Source organism: Sceloporus undulatus, chromosome 9 (assembly GCF_019175285.1).
Source record: "Sceloporus undulatus isolate JIND9_A2432 ecotype Alabama chromosome 9, SceUnd_v1.1, whole genome shotgun sequence".
NCBI classification, from domain to species: domain Eukaryota; kingdom Metazoa; phylum Chordata; class Lepidosauria; order Squamata; family Phrynosomatidae; genus Sceloporus; species Sceloporus undulatus.
This window is the reverse complement of record NC_056530.1, coordinates 31,257,635-31,276,081: the sequence shown is the minus strand read 5'-3', so window position 1 is coordinate 31,276,081 and position 18,447 is coordinate 31,257,635. Positions and strand designations below refer to the sequence as shown.

Here is an 18,447-nt window from a genome sequence, read left to right as displayed (position 1 = left end):
TTTCCGGGATTTTGTGTTGCTTTTTTAGATGATGGGAGATTATTTTGCGTTGCTAATCTGAGTTTTACTCAATATTAGTCAGAGAGGTTTATCGGATCCTTCCTCTTGTAGAAAACCTCCAGCAAGTTTCACCTCTCCAAAAGGAAAGGAATGTTTACAGGAAGCAGCGAGCAGTAACCAAGGGGAAACCGTCGCCTTTCGAAAGAAGCCACTCTCCAAAGAAAGTGTGTGGCAATGTTGTTGCTGCTGCTGTAGGGTCTCCTCGGATAAAACAAACAGCCGGGCGGATCCGGAACAAAAGGCCTCCCTGTCCCTCCGAGGGGTCTCTTGGACGTCATGCAAAACAAAACACAAAACGAAATGAGCAAACTTTTGGGAGCACACCCCAAACTCTCACTGTCATCGCATTGTTTGGGGACAAGGAAGCATCTTGGGTTTGAAGCATCACCTTTCAAAGATGTCTCACCTTCCAACAAAATGACAAAAGTGATGCCAGTTTAGCAACCGTCACTTAATCGGGGACAAAAAACGATGCCAGTTTAGCAACCATCAAGTGGAAACAGGCACTTAATCGGGGACAAATTGGGAACACCCACAACAGGCACGTTCCTTTAAAGACGGGCACAAAGCAGCCTTTATCCTTATCTTTGACCAATTCTACGTGCAGCTCCTTTGTTTCCTTGTTCCTCCAATTCTTGCTCAAGATGGGAGATGATTTTGGAAACCATGAACATCGATTGCCAGGAGTTAGGTACCGGCAGATGCCTTTTGGGACATCGGTGTCACGTCCAACACGGTCTACTTGAGTCCAAAAGCGGCCCTCCGAGGTTGCCTTTGTGGCCCTTGGCTTCTTTCGGATGCTGCAGCATTCCCCCCTTTCCCCCCAAAATATGCCAACCTCAAAGGCACCGCAAAGTGAAAAACGTTCATATAAAAATATAAATGCACATCTCTTAGTTTTGCTCAAACGGAGGATACTTTGGAATTCCTGCTCCTGGACAGAAGGCGGAAATGTAGGACATGTCAAGAGAAAAGGACGATGTCTAATTAAAATAAATGAAAACCAAACAGTGGGATTGGTTCACCTGAAACGGCCAAAAAGGGCAATTCCCTTTTTATAATAGGTTGAGGGGCCCTTCCATGGGCTTTGGCAAATTGTTAACTCAAAACTAACAATAAACCAATAAACAATAAAGCAGTGCAAATCCTCTCTGAAGGAATCAACTCCATGATAGGTTGGCCTTTGGGTCACCATAAGTTGAAAATGACTCGAAGGCACACACAACAAGAAGAAGACCAACAACATGCACCCTATGTAATGGGCACCTTGCAAAAGCAGACACCTCAGATCATACTATTCAGTTTAGCATGCCTTTATCCCAAGGGCCCTGCTCACTGGGGATGATGGGAGCAATAGTCCCCCTCCCCAGTATATCAGCTCTGTTGAGTAATGGTTGCAATTTTTTATTTGTCTCTTTGAGACCTGGGGAAAAAAGTGGGTGGAGATGCAATGGCTGCCAGAGACTCAGTTGCACAATGAAGCCACAACAAGTGGCAGTCGCACCAGAGACAGGCGAGAAAGTTGCACAAGGCCTGACAAAGTCATCTTTTACTCACATGGAGGATGGATGGGTGAAGGGAAGAGAGGAGGAGGAGGGTGTTGCAAAAGACAAGGCATGTGGTCACAAGCTCTCCAGAAACTTAACATTTCCTTCAATAATGGCAGCAATGTTTGGAACGAATCCCCTGCAATCCCACATTTGGAGCTGCCTCAGTTTCTCTCTCCGGCTCCCACTTTCCCCTTTTTGTTCTCTGCAAACTTTGCCGCAAACTGAATTCACAGCACAAAACTCAAAGCTAGTAAAATGTAGGCCAGACAATGCTACTGTTAAAGGGATTTGTAGTTGGCTGACCGGCCAAATCTGAAGGTGCTCAGCCACGGCTCCTCTTCTTCATTCTGGAGAGAAGTGACCAGTGGAGTGTCCAGTGGGGTTCTGTCCTGGGATCAGTGCTATTCAGCATCCATAGCCATGACTTGGATGAAAGTAATAGAGGTTATGCTTATCAAATTTGCAGATGATATAAAATGAGGAGTAATAGCTAATATTCCAGAGGACAGGATCAAATGTCAAAATGAATAGATTAGAAAGCTGGGCCAAAGCTAACAAAATGAATTTCAACAGGGAGAAATGTGAGGTACTGGACTTAGGCAGAAAAAATGAAATGCATAGATATAAGATCTCTTCTATCATTCTATGAATTTGCACTCCATTAACTGCAGTCTCTCCTGGCCACCATGAATAACTTTTGCCACCTTGAATATACGCTGATGTTTCTTGGCTGCACGCGTCTTGGTTTTCGTTTGCCAAATACGGCAGAGGGCACAGCGCCGGAAGTGAACCTTCCTTGGAGTATTTCTATTTTGGATACACTCATGGTTGAACATTGCATTTGCGCCAGGTTTGGGCACTGCGTCAGGCTTTTCGCTGGACGCTAAGCACACAGGCTCCGTTTTAAGAGCTCTTAGTCACCGGAGACACAAGTGGACCTGAATCCTTCCAAACAGGTTTTTCCAAAGCTGACCCACAGAGAGATCAGGACCTCTGAACCCCTTTCCCACTTTTAACAAGCTCAAGGAAATGAGAGTCTGCGCTGACCATAAGAAGTACGCTCGCGGCCTGGAGTTTTTCCGGATGACTCCTCTTCCGCCGGCTTTGTGATCCAAAAGAAAGCAATTCCGGTGAGACAGCAGGAAAGAAAGAAATGTGGAGAAAGAGCAACCCAGTAATTGCAACTTAGTTATCCAAAAGACGAGAGGCACTCTGACCATGCGCAGAGACACCTTGCCCTGGAGTCATTTGCTCCGGAGCCAAATTGTTGCATTCAGAATTATTGCATCTCCCAGAATCCCCCAGTCTAATCTTTTCTGGGCTATGTATCATGGCCACATCTCTGAGCCACAAAAACGCCACTTGCTTTAAGATTTGGTGGCAGCCTCTCAGTCCCAAATGCATTAGATATGAGACAAACAACATGCGCTTTAGAGAGCTTGAAAGGCTTTTTAAAGATATGTTCACAATATGCACTGGTATGCTTTTGTTGATGGAGAAAACACACCTTTGAGACACAAAGCCGTAAATAAAGTTGCACCTAAATAACAACAACAACAATGTTGAATGTGCCAAAGAGTTTGGGGATTTTGGGCATAATCCAGGGAAATTATTGAGAGAAATGCTGAGTTCCCGAAACCATTTAAACACATATGTACATTTCCATGTAGAAGGAAAAATCTGCCAACACAACCCTGCACAATCTCACACGCAACACAAACCTTCACTAATAATCTCACATACAAAAGGATCTGGTTGTACCTTTGAGAGAAACGGAGAAAAAAATCTTTGCAGTGTTGGCCATACAGCAAAGTATAACGACATCCAAAATCCACAGAACAGCAATACCAAAAAGATATTTGCAGCTTGAGTTTTTGTAGACTCAGTCTTTCCCAACCATACACTGCTGTGTATCAACTAATACAACAACATCAACCAATTTGCTGTTTTCGTCTGCATGCCAATAATCCAGCTCTGCCTTTGACTACTACAAAGATCTCCCAAGATGTCATAAATTACAGTCAGGATAAAAAATCCAGGTGGGATCTGACAGAAAAGCCACAGAATCAGGGTCGGATTCTCACGTATTATTGGCTCGCAACTCCTACACAATAAAGGAACCGGGATACGATGAGTAATTTCTGACTCACAGGGAAGGGGGAACCTGATTTCTTTTTGCTCCAGGTAGTACCTAGCTGCTTTCCCCAAACAGGTTGCTATGAATCACTTATGGGAGTCTGCATGCAAATCCACCCCTTGCGGTGCCAGTTTTGGATCTGGCAGACAGAAACACCTAAATGGCTCAGGGAGTCCATCCGATTTGACCAGCTGTATCCCCCCGCATCAGCCTGTTCCAGCCATGGGACCCTTGGGGAATACCTTCTCTCTTGGGATTTTCTTGGGTTAAGAGTGTGTGAATCGCTCAAGATCACTCCATGGGTTTCCATGGCCAAGCAGGGACTCGAACCCTAATCTCTAGGGTTGTAGTCTGACGTTCAAACCACTACACCACACTGGGTCTCTCATAATGAGTATACACACAATAATGATATATTATTGTGATTTTGTGCTTTCAAGTCATTATGGCAAACCTAAGGCAAACCTATGATGACCTGCCCTAGGTCATCCAAGGGGTTTCCATGGCTGAGCAGGGATTCGAACCCTGGTCTCCAGACTCGTACCGATACTCAAACCACTCACTACACCACGTTCTTCCCATGTTCTTTCTGTTCTGGGAATCATAGTTTCTGTTAAAGAAGTCATGCCAGGGAACACACTGGCTTTGCAAACTGATGCATGCTGTACTATTTGTATTTTAAGCCACAAGCCTGTGTCCTGGTTTCGGGAGAAAATGACAAGTTACAAATAAACATCATTATCAAGGAAGGGAAATGACACAAAACCATGAGCCACTATCCTACCCAGTGATCTTGGAGGCAAAATTGTGTTTTTAAAACATTTTTATCTATAGTGTTTTATTTGTTGTCTGTTCATTCATCGCTGGGAAGCGATAGAGATACAGTGAGCCCTTGGTTTTGGTTCCAGGATCCTCCCTGGATACCAAAATCTGTGGATGTTCAAGTCCCGTTAAATACAATTACACAGTGAAAAGGTATCCCTGATATAAAATGCCAAAATCAAAGCTTGCTTTTGGAAATGCGGTGTTATATTTTTAAGCTGTTGATGGTGGAATCTGTGGATGTAGAGTCCATGGATAGAGAGGTTTGGCTGTATATCTCAAGTAAATAAATAAAATGGAGTTTGTGCCACAGCTAAACACTCTTTCCTTCACCTCTGCAATGAACTGAAGAAAGAATATTTTCATAACAAGCCAATGAAGAGGTGATAACGGTGAGAACGAGAGACAATCCCAGAAGGAAGCAGACAAGTGGGAAGTGGTCTCTTTCAAAGAAAAGTCACTGTTCCTGGACATGCGCGGTTCCAAAGCCTCCTTTTGCATCAAATGCCAGCCCAGGTCTTTGCACTAAACACTATTCCACCATTCAGCCCATCCCAAAATGTTTGGGGGAATTAGGTGAACTGTCTGGACAACGGTTCAGACCTACACAGCAAGTTCAAACAAGACCCCCAGATTCCCAATTTTGGCAGCTGCTTCTTAGCACTGACACCGTGAGGACTAGGATCTTGACATGTTGCGTGAAAGGTGGCAGGGAGGCAACCTGAGGCACCTGTACTCCTTGCAATCCAGGGAATGGTGAAACCACCAGCCATTGCTTTGTTTCGTCGTTGCCCTGGGCAGGTGACCTGTGAGGGGCTAGGAATTGGCTACCTCTTCAGAGGAGCTCCTCCGCATTTCTGGCCCGAGCGTCACGGAGTTCCTGGAGCCGGCGCAAGGCCTCGCCCAAATCTCGCTCACCATGCTGGTGAGCGTTGCGGCTACGGATGTTCGCGGTGCGGTTGGACATCTCTTTCCGTCCGACGACTGAATGAGAAACAAGAAGAGAGGAAGGATAAAAAAGGAGTCTGCATAACCAGTTGGTTTACACGTTTCCAAAGAGAAAATAGAACAGGTCCATATTGGAAGGACTGTATTTTCCCAAACAAGGGAAAGGTTGGGATAATAAGGAGAGTGAGGAAAATTCATCCCTGGGCCACATGGAGTTGCCCATTGCTGCTCAACAGTCTCCCATAGGAATGCTGTAAAACCCTGGAGAGATAGACTGGCACCAGTGGATGCCAACCATTGGATTGTGCCTTCTGGGTGTTTTTCAGTCCTTCCTTTCAGCCCAATTAGTTGGGGCTGATGGAGGTTGCAGTCCCGAACACCTACAAGGTATAAGGTGATGGAAGGTAAGATCAAAGCCCAGTGGTTCTCAACCTTTGGTCCTCTAGGTATTTTGAACTTCCAACTTAAAAAAGTCACAGGCCAGCTAAGTCAGAGTTTTTGGAAAGTGGAAGTCCAAAAACACCCAAAGGAGAAAAGGCAGAGAATCTCAGATGCAGATGAGCCTGAGTACGAAACAGAGCAAAGACAGGAGGAGAAGAATTGGGCAGAACCAGGCAGAAGGAGGCAGTCCCACCCTTTTCATCTTCCATCAAAGTAGAGACTGGCTTACCAAACTGGAAGTTGTACTGGGCCAGCTGGGCTTTCCGGATTTTACGATTGAGGGTCGAACCTGGGTCCAAATCCACATCGGTTGTGAATCCTGCCTGATGGAACATCTGGTGGACCTGAAATGCCCCAGAGAGAGAAAGAGAGGGGTTCAGGCCAAGCCCATTAAACAACAGCTAGGTCACCAAAGTCTGAAGCAAGGGCTCAGCCATGAGGACCATCCCTGGCTCAGGCTGATCAGCCCACAGGGACAGCTTTGCTGGCAGAACCAAAGTGTGTGATCTGTTAACCTTTTAACATCTAGATATGGTTTGTATACTTTAAAGATTTGTGATTCTTATCGGCAGATGGATACGTCACTGTATTTTGCAAATGGGGTGTGATGTTCCCCACTCTTTCTAGAGCCCATCAGCCAGCTCTCCAGAATTTCAGATGAGAGTTTTCCCTCCAACTTCATGTGGAGCGGCTGGAAATCGAACTTGGGACCTCTAGCATGCAAAGCCATCCTCTACTACAGAGCAATGGCTCTTATAACCTCTATCTCTCTTACCTCATGGGCATAGTCTTCTGCGTCTGGTCCAACTGGGATCACCATGATTTGGAACGGGGACAACCAGAATGGCCTGCAGAGCGAATGGTGAGAGGACACCCTCAATATGGCTTGATGCTTAGTTTCACAATCTCCATACCCCAATATTCCCCCTCCCCATAAAGAATTAACAGAAATTCTGTGTGGCTTCAACTATTAATGTGTTCAGCCAGAACATCTGGATTGTCTCCTACTCACCACTTGCCTCCATAGTTCTCTGCCAAGACCGCCATCATCCTCTCCACGGAGCCCAGCACCGCGCGGTGGATCATCACGGGTCTCTCCAGCATGCTGCCATCTTTGCTACATTGGGCGCAAGGGATGGGGGAAGCATAGAGAACATCAGATTACCAAGGAAGATATACATTCCTGTAGAATGGGAGGAGAGAGCAACAATAAGTCTGCTTTCTGCCTTTGAGGAAGCCCAGTTCTGAGCTCAAAAACTCAAATCGACTTACTCACAGGTCAATGTAAGGACTGTACTTTAACTCATCTTTCTATCTATCTATCTAGTCCTCTGGTGAAAAGCAATAGTTTAATCTGGCCTGGAAGCAATGACCCCCTCTACTCTCTCATTCATCCAGCCTTTAGTATGAGCACAAATAGTTATGCCTGCTGGAATTTTGGCACTGTTTCCCTTTGCTTCATTCACTACATCCTTCATTACATGTCCCTAAGTTTTACCCTCAACTTATCCACGGGGTCACATCAAAATCCACAATTTGGGCCCCAAAACTTGCCCTCGACTTATATGTGAGGTCGACTTATAGTCGAGGATATACGGTGTTTGCGTAACCTGGTCTGCTTCTATGGGAGGTGGGGAGAAGTACTTTGATTCTTATTTGAGCACTCCGTCCTTTTTCCCAACTTGAGGTTCCACCAAGGCCTTTCCAACAAGCGTTTCCTTGCCACCATGAGGACTGGAGACAAGTTTTTATTTGACTGTCTAGTGGCAAATCAAGTACTGTATCTCATTTGCAGATTGGACAGCTGCTAATGCACAATAAGTATTCTTCTAAGAGCAAGGGTATACCTGTCCAAAAAGTGCCTTCTGCTTTTGCCACCCCAAAATCAGCAGCAGCAGTAGCAGCCCAGTCAGTGCCATAAAGATTTCAAAAAAGGTTCCCACCACCACCTCATTTCTATCTAACCCAGAAAAACCATACATCTTGTAAGCAGACATCTTCCTCGGCAGTTCCTCTTTCCCTGTCCTGTGGCCAAGGGATGGTGAAAGAGCCCCTTACGAAAAGAAGGGAAGGCAGCCAAAGGAGAACCTCCAAAGCCCAAGGCCCGTCACTAGCCATCTCTGACGGCAACGCCCTGGGGCTTTTTGTGGTAGTGTGCTCTTCTTCAGAAAAAGATTACGCACCACCTAGGTGTCCATATGCCATAGTTTTGTTATGGCAACGTGCCGTCTTAGGAGTAGCACTCTTCCTCATTCCTTGGGCCACAGAGCTTGCGCCAAGGTGTCCAAGAAGTCAACAAGGGTTGGAAGAGGAACGTTATCATGTTTTCTTTGGGGAAGGGCGTTTCAGGCCCGAGAGAGACCTTTTACCCCATGATAGGTTTGCCTTAGGGTCGCCATAAGTCAGAAACGACTTGAAGGCACACAACAACATCAACAACAACAGGACTTATAACTGAGGATCAGTGCATGGGGAAACAGAGTGAAGTTGCTTGATCAGAGATGCATAGCCTTCCCTGACCCTTGGATGTGACAGACTTCAACTCCCATCATCCCCACAACCTGTGCAGCCGCCCTTGGCCTCTGATGGCTCTGAACAGAACGCACCTTGTGTAAGAGAGGTCAAAGCGAAGAGGCATCTGGAAGTCCAGCTGAATGGTGGCACATTGGTGGTACCGTCCCAAAGCGTCTTTGATCTGAATATCAACCTGGGAGGTGAAGATGGAGAACACTGTCACAAACAACAGCCTCTTGACCACCATTTTCTTCCCCCTTCTCCAGTTGCACTGAATTTCTTTCCTCCAAAATAGAGAAATCATAGAATCATAGAGATAGAAGAGACCACCCCCAAAAGCCATCCATCTTCTGCTTAAAACCTCCAAAGAAAGAGACTCCACCAGCCACTGAGATAGCATCTTCCTTTGTCCATTTCAGCTTTAAGTTCCTAGACAGCAGACCCTTCTGGTAAAGCATCCTCTGCACTAGCATTATGTTTCACCTTTGAATGTCTTCCTTCAGAACTTCCTAAGAAACTAACCTTCCTTCACTGCACCCTCCAGTTTTCAGTCCTATCTGTGTCACCACTAAGATAATAACGCAACCTGGTCAGAATCCTCCATCACTGAAATGTAAAGAATTTGGCAAGCTCTGCACATCTGCATGTTATTACCAGCCATGTGTGGAATTGCCAAGCTAGTCCGCATCTGTGAATTTGTTTTTCTGCACAAAGGACTTGATCAGGAAGGTTCCCTCATCTCCCCCGACAGATGTAAAGCCCTGTGTTGAGCTGCGTACGGATCTGTTGGTCTGTCATGTTCCCCAATTCCCAATTTTACCAATGGAGGAGAGGGCCTTTGAATTCTACCTCCCTCTGCCTTCACACAAAGCCTCCACCATTATGGAGCTGAGACAGCCTTTGAGTAACCAGAGGCATTGGCACACATACAGGCAGCAGGATTAACACATAAACAAAACGGGGGGAAGAATCATAGTATCTTAAGAGTTTGAAGGGACCCCAAGGGACCCCTACTCCAAATGCATTCTGCCATGTAGGAATACGCAACTCAAGCGCTCCCAAGTGATGCCCATCCAGCCTCTGCTTAAAGGCCTCCAAAGGAGGAGACTCCAAATCCACCCTCAAACAGCTCATGCAACCAGAAAATTCTTCCTAACGTTTAGGTGGAATCTCTTTCCTTGCAATTTGAACCCACTGGTTTGTGTTCTTAAGCAAGGGATACCAAGGCGGTGCGTACAACGCTGCAGCAAAACCCACAGACCTCAATGTTACTTAATTTGTTGCTCATTAAGAAGCATTCATACTAAGAGGGAAATTCTCAGGCTGCAATGCAGCCCTAGGCAGGTGCCTGGCCTCGTTTCTGCCGCCTTCAAACTTTTAACACCTGGCTCAACCGGATTAGGCTAATCTTGTGGCCAACACAGTTCTTGCTCCGACCTGGGAAAAAAAATCCAGGGATGGAGAGGTTGGGGTATAACTGTCAAAATCAAGGCCCTACAGCTGAGAGAAGTACAGTATCCCAGAAAGATAGAATCACATTGTTGGAAGGGACCCCAAGGGCCATATAGTCCAAACCCATAAGGTAATGCAAGAATACACATCTAATGCCCATCCAACTTCTGTTTAAAGACCCCCAAAGAAGGTCAGTCTGCCATCCTCTACTCTTGAAGAGATTGTCAGAAGGTTCCTCCTAATGTCTAGTGGAATCTCCTTTTCCCGTCATTTGAATCCATTGGTCTTGTCTCTGGAACAGCAGAATTCAAGCTTGCTCCATCTTCTATATATCTGTTTAGATATTTAAAGGATTTCCTACCTCAAGCAAGGAACCATGCTTAAGATGATAGACAAAGCTGGAAACTGCCAGGCCCTGTGGGCATATCCGTCTTTTTTAATTGAACCCCTCCTGAGATCTCAATCTAGATCCCTGGGATTCCCCCAGATAATCATGCCCTATATTCCCATGATGCCATAGTTCGCTAGTTTCCAGCTTCTGAGTGCTTCTCCCAAATGTGTTACTGGTGTTAGATCTTTAAAAGTGAAAATACACTGGTTATTATGGCCCTCCTAGAATGTGTCCCTCGATTTGAATCCAGCCCTCAGGTGGAAAGAGGGTCGACCGTGCATCTTCCGACTCCGCCACTCCAATAGGGTTTTTCTATCATTGCTCTGAGTAAACTACCCACAATTTGAGAGAGAAAACTACCCACAATTCCATGCAAACCTTTGGGCCGTAGAAGGCGCCATCCCCGGGGTTGAGTTCCCAAGGCTGGCCGAAGTCACGGAGGCTCTTTTCCAGCAGCTGAAAGATAAGAGGAGGAGGCCATCAGTCCCCCAAGGCACCTTGTCGAGGCAGCCGCTTCGGGGTGGAGTGACTGGCAGTCAATATTTGACTTCCCCGTCCCCCTCCTCACAAACCCCTGGCAAAAAGAAGCTAAGAAGGACCCAAATGTGTTTACTGAGCAAACAGGCCCTTCCTTAGGAATGTTGAACTCACAAAGACATTAATCCTCTAACCTCCTTTCACGGTTGAGGAAGAAATCAAATACTTTGTGGCCGGAGAGGAGGAGAGTTTAGAGTACTTTGGGGGGGGGGGGAACTTGCTGGTATCAGTTTGTACAAGCCAACAAAGGTTTCATTAATTCTCTAATCCAGCCTCCTCTCTAAGATAGCGGTCCCCAAACTGATCACAGAAGAGTAAGATTGTAGAGTTGGAAGAGATCCCCAAGGATCATGATGTCCAACCCTCCACTTGTGCAGGAATTCACCTCTAAATTACAACTAGTAGTAATATTAATAAATTTATATACCACCCTTTCCCCCCAAAACTAGGCTACAAGTTGGCTTTCAAATGATCAAAACCAGTATGTAGTATACAAAACTGCAGACTCAAGGTCCATGGTTTTGAATATCCAGAGGGGCAACCTCTGTTATTTTCAATGGGACACACCCCATGGATGCTCACAGACACGCGTCCCATTCAAGCCTATGGGGCTTGAATATAGAGGATCCGTCCCAGCAATTTCTCTGAAGATGCCAACCACAGATGCTGGCAAAACATCAGGAATAAACTCTTCTAGAACATGGCCACATAGTCTGAAAAACCCACAAAAGACTATGAATGCTGGCCACGAATGCCTTCGACTTCACAAAACCAATATAAGTCCCATTAAATACAATGGCATAGGAAAATGGCATATAAAATGGCAAAATCAATTGCTTTTTGAAATTTATAATTTTGGGGGGAATATTTTCAAGCTGTGGATGCTTGAATCAGTGGATAAAGAGGGCTGAGTGTATAGAAAGCAATAAGGGTTTTGGGGAAGCAAATCTGACTGGAGTGAGAGTTGATAGAAATGTAGTACAGGTGCATTTTTAAAGGTATGACCAAACGGTTGCAGCGTTACCTGTTCTGCTCGGTCCCAAAGATGAGGTTCCCCGAGGAATTTCTCAGGACGGGTGGAAAGATAGAAACGGAAGGTGAACCCAAAGACGGAGTAAACGGCTTGGAGGAAGTCTAGACAGCTTCGGATTTCTTCTTCCAGCTTAATTGGGGCGGAAGACAGAGAAAGATAATGTTGGTGGAGAGAAAAGATGGGGATGCAGAACTAAGTTTTCTCCTAGGTATATCATTCCTCTCTAAGTTTCTTCTCAAAAGAAGCAATGAACAATTTCAGCTATTTTCTTCCTGATTAAAAAAAAAACACCTTTTATCTATTTTATTGATTGTATGTACAGCGCTGGGTAAAATCTACAGCGCTATATAAATAAAGCCTAATAATAATAATTAAAAATAAAAAAAATAATACCCCGGGTGCCCCCCCCCCCAAAATCAGGGTTTAGTGATACCCAGAAAACATTTTTGATCACTTTTGGAATATTATTATTATTTATTAGTTTACTTTCTTATAAAGTACAATACAGAGACTCAAGGCGGCGAACAAATATAAAACAATACAAAACATTAAAATACGTAAATATAAAATTTTTAAAAAATCAATGAAACAATTTTATAATTTAAAACAGAATATATTAAAATACAAACCATTAAAACAATATTCTTTTCGTCCTTATTCCCTCCTTCTGAATTTCAAAGGTGGCTCGGTTATGCTGGATATAGTCTCCGAAAGCTGCTGCCCAGATGGCATTTCCGAACAGAAGGAGGCAGGCATGTGGGCACCCTGTTTTCACATTCCCACCAGAGCAACTGTTTGTACCCACTCTCTCTCACCTGATCCATGGTGCAGAAGATGTGGGCATCGTCCTGCTGGAACCGGCGCACCCGCGTCAGCCCCGTCAGCGCTCCCGAGGGCTCATTTCGATGCAGGACGCCAAAGTCAGCCAGGCGGAGAGGCAACTCCCTCCATGATCGTGGACGATGGCCGAACATGAGGCTACATGAGACAGATAGCAATGAGGGCAATATTCAACAGGGAGGCTTATAAAACATCTGCGGTATTGTACTGAAGCACACAATTTAACATTTCTTCCTGCATCTATATATATTTTAAAAAACATGTTACTAGTCCTCACAGTTGTAAGTCAGCCAAATATCTCTGGAAAGCTACCGTATATACTTGACTATAGGCTGACCTCATGTATACGTCAAGGGCAGGTTTTGGGGCCAAAATGATGGATTTTGATATGACCCGAGGGCGAGTCGAGGACAGGGGCATGTAACAAAGGATCTAAAGGATGAAGCCAATGCGATTTTAGGCTGCATCAATAGAAGTATAGTGTCTTGATCAAGGGAAGTAAAAGTGCCACTATATTCTGCTTTGGTCAGGCCCCACCTGGAATACTGTGTCCAGTTCTGGGCACCACAATTCAAAAAGGACATTGAGAAACTGGAGCCATGTGTCCAAAGGAGGGTGACTAAAACGGTGAAGGGTCTGCAAACCATGAAGCCCTATGAAGAACGCCTTAGGAAGCTGGGGATATTTAGCCTGGAGAAGAGACGGTTAAGAGGTGATATGATAGCCCTGTTTAAATATTTGAAGGGATGTCAAATTGAGGAGGGAGCAAGCTTGTTTTCTGCTGCTCCAGAGAAAAGGACACAATGGAGCAATGGATGCAAGCTCCAGGAAAAGAGATCCCAGCTCAACATTAGGAAGAACTTCTTGACAGTAAGAGTTGTTCGATGGTGGAAGAGGGCAGAGGAGGCTCCTGTCTTTCACCAGGGAATGGTTCCCTTTTAAAATAAGAGTTAAAGTACAGTATTGACATTGGTCCATGGATAAGTCGATCCAGGTTTTTGGGGTCAATTTGTAGACTAAAATTTCCTAGACTCATCCATGAATATATAGTGAGCAGGATAGGAAGGCTGAGAAAATGAACACGGACAAGAAGTGACCCCATGAGACAACTCTTGTAGAAAGACCTCTCCTAGGCTCCCTTCAGAATCAAATCAAAATGAATAAATACATCTTCACACCAAAAACTCACCAGTGAGCAGGACAGTTCATAGGCTTGAGGGCAAACGTTTCGTCTTCAACCTTGAAGGAGAACATGTTCTCTTCGTAGTGCTGCCAGTGACCGGAGACTTCCCACAGTTTGGAGTTGAAAATATTTGGGGTGATAACCTCGGAAAAACCACGCTTCAGGTATTCACTCTGGGGACGAGGAGGGAAGAGCAAATCCAAAATACAAGGAATAGGTCATGACTTTGGTGTGACATCAAATCAAGCAGAGGGAAAAAATTAGGCAGGCAATAGTCAGGTCTATGCGAAGACCATTAAAAAAAGGACTTATTGCTAAGATTATGACCTTTAAAGCTCTATACAGCTTGGGTCCAGACTCCCTTAAAGACCATATCTGCCTGTTTGAACCTGTTTGAGTATTAAGCTCTTCAAAGGGCTTTTTCTTGGTCCCATCACTGTCCCAAGCCTGTCTTAAGGCAGGGTCTTTAGGGTGGCTGCTCTCAAGTTGGGGGACTCCCTTCTCTGGACCCCTTTCTGCTCTCTTTCTGCTGGCGGGAGTCTGGACCCAAGCTGTTTATCCAGTCCTTTGAATGCCAACTGTCTAAGAAGGCATTTTCATTGGCCTTTGTGCATGCATGCGCCTTCAAGCCAAGTGTCCGTTTATGGTGACCCCATGGATTTCACAGGGTTTTCCTAGGCAAGCAATCCTCAGATGTGGTTTTGCCATGAAACACATCCCACAACAAGGAGATGGAGGGAACTGAAGGTCCGGAGACCAGGCCTCACCTTAATGAATTCGACAAGAGTGGTGTAGATGTGAGCCCCTTTGGGGAGGAAGAAGCAGCTCCCGGGGCTGAGTTCGTGGAAGAAAAAGAGCTCTTGATCCCTCCCAATGCGGCGGTGGTCCCTCTGTGCGGCCTCTTCTTGGGCTTGTTCCCACTCCGCCAGCCGCCCAGGGCTTGGGAAGGAGATGCCATAGATGCGTTGGAGGCTCTCTTGGGAAGGGTCTCCTTGCCAGTAAGCAGAGGCGTTCTGTAGTGACCAGAACAAGAAAAGGAGTGGACGTTCAGCACGCTGGGCAACACAAACTGGACCTGATGGAACCCCCTTCAGGACGCTGCTCCTGCATCATGGGGATCTGCTTTGGGGACATCCTTTGTGTCCGACCAGTGAAGTCGCACGAAGATATGGGAGCAGGGCCTTCTCAGCCATAGCACCCTTTACCCTTGGAAGCCCAACCGGTACCAAACCTGGCTTCCCTTATGCACTAAGAAATAAACTGAATGTTCATTAATGCCTCTGGGCCTCGCTGATTTATCTCAAAGGCCACACACCAGGTTTCTAAAGTGTTTTCACTGTTTACAGTTTAAATAGAGAGCATGATGTACAGGTTTGAGAGTTGGACTACAACTCTGAAGACCAGGGTTCAAATCCCTGCTTGGCCATAGAAACCCACTGAGTGACCCTGGGCACATCACATTCTTTCAGCCTCAGGGGAAGGCAAGGCAAACACTATCTTAACAAATCTTGCAAAGAAAGCTCCATGATATATTTGCTGTCAGGTTCCCATTAAGTCAGAAATGACTTGAAGGCAGACAGCAACTTGTTAATATGGTTGGACTTGAGTTAGACTTGATGCAACCTAGATCTGACCTCTGCAGTTCGACCTGATTTGGGCCCAATATCAGGTCTGACCTCCAGAATCAGACCTGATATTGCCTAGAAATGACCCTTGTACTCTACTCTGGGAGTAGACTTAATGGGTCCAGGACTGACCCCTATACTCTGTTCTGGAGTCAAACCTACCATTGCACCCTTTTCCAAAACTCTGGAATCATACCCACCTTTAGGAGCTTCAGCGCTCGGATCTCTCCTGTATGCCGGACATGGGGCCCACGGCAGAGATCAATGGATGTCCCACACCTGAAGGCAAGAGGAAGAGGAAAGGACACAGAGATGACTCCAAGGAGGTAGCTAAACCGATTGATAGAAAGATGGTCTCTGCTCATTTGCAAGCACCATGCAATTAAACTCAGGAGGTCATTTCTTAATTTCATTCTTATATCGGCACTGTAGAAATAGTGCAGTTTGACACCCCCTTGAAGTGCTGCAGTTCCATCTTATGGAATCCTGGGATTTGCAGTTTCACAGGGGATTTAGGCTTCTCTGCCAGAGTGACAGCGTCTCGCCAAACTACAAATCCCAGGATTCGGTTTGATGGAGCAGTGGAGGTTAAAGTGGTGCCAAACTTCATTATTTCTGCAGGGGACATTTATTCTTGCACATGCCAATGAAAAATGCCAAAAGCTGGATGAGATTTCCAAGGTTTTTTCCCCTCCCAATTGTTAAGAATTGTGTTTCAACTGAGATCCAGGAGCACCTTGCGCCCTCCTCACCTGTAAACCGTGGCCGTCGGAGATTTCACTTTCTCCTTGATAATCCTCAGTTTGAATTTGTTGTGCTGGAGGGAGGCAAAGAAAGGTCAGAGTCGGAGTAGCTGGGAGTCAAATACTCATCCTTGAAGAACCAAATTGGAGATGTTTGGTTCTTCGAGTAAAGCCTTCTTCAACCCTGGTGCCTGGCAGAGATGTTGCGCAACAACTCCCATCATCCTTGGTTAGCTGGCCAGGGATGATGGAAGTACTAACCCAACATCTCTGGAGGGCACCAAAGGGCTCAGTCTACTCCTAAAATGGCCACCTAGATCTTTTTTCGGGGGGAAAGAGGTAGTAACATGTGCTAGCAAGATCCCCCTTCTTGCTATAACTATGGACTATCCATGCTTTTCATTTATCCGGTTGATTTCGATCTCATTTTCCAACAAAAACTGGGATGCATGACAAGATTCAAAACCGAAAACCGATTTTGTTGAGAGGCAGCATGTGGAAGTACTGTGGCAATGGGATGCTAGGAGACCATGGTTCGAATCTCCACTTGGCCATGGAAACGCTAGTGACTTTAGGCGAGTCACACTCTTTTAGCCTAAGAGGAAGGCAATGTCAAACTTCTCAGGAGGAAATCTGCCCAAGAAAAGCTTAGGACAGGTATGCCTTAGGGTTGGAGTAAGATGGAAATGACTTGAAGACCCACAGCAACACTGCAAAGAGATCCCCAAAACCAGCACCTAAGTACAGTGGTGCTGTTAAAAGGAAGTTTAACAAATCATAATGTTACAATGCTGTCGAATTAAAAAGCAATTAAAAAAAGCAGCGCATGCCTCATTATGTTTCTATTCCTGTCTCCCTTGGGGCAGTCTGACTGCACCGTGTTTTAATACTGATTTTATCTGCCGGTGTTAATTTCAATGTCATTTAATGCTATCATCATTCTCCCAGGTTTGTAATTTGCCCCAAGAAGGAGGTGAATAGCTCCAAAAGGTAGGCTGGAAATCCATGAAGTAAACAAGGCAACTATTCAAGGTAGACTGCCTCTGAATGCAGAGGCTTCCTTTAGCCATCCAAGACAAAATAGCTCCTCTGCCTCCGGAAATCTCTTTTAACAGCCTTTCCTTGTAGATTGATATAAATAAATTATATTATTATTATTATGGTTTCCAAACCCGTGGCCCTGGCCACATCCTGAAAAAGTCACGGAAGCCATAAAACTAATTGCAGACCATTTGGCGGCCATTTCAGGGAGGAGAAGAAACAACAACGCAGGTCAGCCATCAAAACTAACACAAGCCTGAACAACCTGTTGTCAGATGTTTTAACCACAAAGACCACAAAGCCTCCCAGGCCAGGAAATGGCGTGATGCCAGCAGCCTGAATCTGCAAGGCTCCCATACCAGTCCTGCCAAAACAGGACAGGGAGTCCCATGATCCCTTCGTCTCACAAATTCATTGGGACAAAACAATGACAACACCTTCTCCAAAGTCTGAGAGGACTTCTACAACTAGGGCATGACTGTGGTTGCCTTTCCGCATGTGGCTGGACTGCAATTCCCAGCATTCTTTGCCAACCAGGGCTAATGGGACCTGCAGTCCAACCACAGAGTAAAGGTCTGGCTATACTTGTCCTACATTTTTCTGGATATCTGGAGGGATTAAGCACACGTAACGCTCCTTTTCTTGTGTGTTTTCAAGGCACCCCACCGACCCGTGTTGTAAATTGTTCACTGCTTACTTTGCTTTATTGTATATTAATTAGTATTATTTTAGAAACATTGTTGCACCCTTACTCTGTAAAGCACTGTGCAAACTTTACAGCGCTCTATAAATGTTAATAATAATAATAATAATAATAATAATAATAATAAATCTCTGAAGATGCCAAACCCACAGATACTGACGAAATGTCAGGAATAAAGTCTTCTAGAACATGGCCACATACACCGAAAACCTCACAAAAACACTATTCCCTAACGTTACCCTATGGGCAAGTATTCCCCAATGATACTCTATAGGCAAGTATGGGTTCTCTATGGTTGTGTTCTCCTATGTTTCCCTATGGGCAAGTATTCCCCAATGATTCTCTATGGGCAAGTATGGGTTCTCTATGGTTGTGTTCTCCTATGTTTCCCTATGGGCAAGTATTCCCCAATGATTCTCTATGGGCA

At 45.4% G+C, this 18,447-nt stretch overlaps 1 protein-coding gene across 2 annotated transcripts in view; it reads right to left on the bottom strand.

The window, feature by feature from the left end:
• Window positions 1-18,447, bottom strand: part of TARS2 (threonyl-tRNA synthetase 2, mitochondrial) — a 29,816-nt gene that overhangs the window by 3,835 nt on the left and 7,534 nt on the right. The window contains exons 6-17 of one of the 2 annotated variants that reach the window (XM_042441216.1): window positions 16,286-16,350; window positions 15,734-15,812; window positions 14,676-14,921; window positions 13,915-14,081; window positions 12,701-12,863; window positions 11,877-12,014; window positions 10,694-10,771; window positions 8,565-8,665; window positions 6,971-7,075; window positions 6,734-6,806; window positions 6,188-6,302; window positions 5,401-5,553 (exon numbers count right to left, since the gene is read on the bottom strand). In XM_042441216.1, the coding sequence (XP_042297150.1) occupies window positions 5,405-5,553; window positions 6,188-6,302; window positions 6,734-6,806; window positions 6,971-7,075; window positions 8,565-8,665; window positions 10,694-10,771; window positions 11,877-12,014; window positions 12,701-12,863; window positions 13,915-14,081; window positions 14,676-14,921; window positions 15,734-15,812; window positions 16,286-16,350 (1,479 nt within the window). In that variant the 3' untranslated portion in view covers window positions 5,401-5,404. Of the gene's footprint in view, window positions 1-2,217; window positions 5,554-6,187; window positions 6,303-6,733; window positions 6,807-6,970; window positions 7,076-8,564; window positions 8,666-10,693; window positions 10,772-11,876; window positions 12,015-12,700; window positions 12,864-13,914; window positions 14,082-14,675; window positions 14,922-15,733; window positions 15,813-16,285; window positions 16,351-18,447 lie in introns of those variants that run through there. The other variant, XM_042441215.1, reaches the window with a different exon arrangement.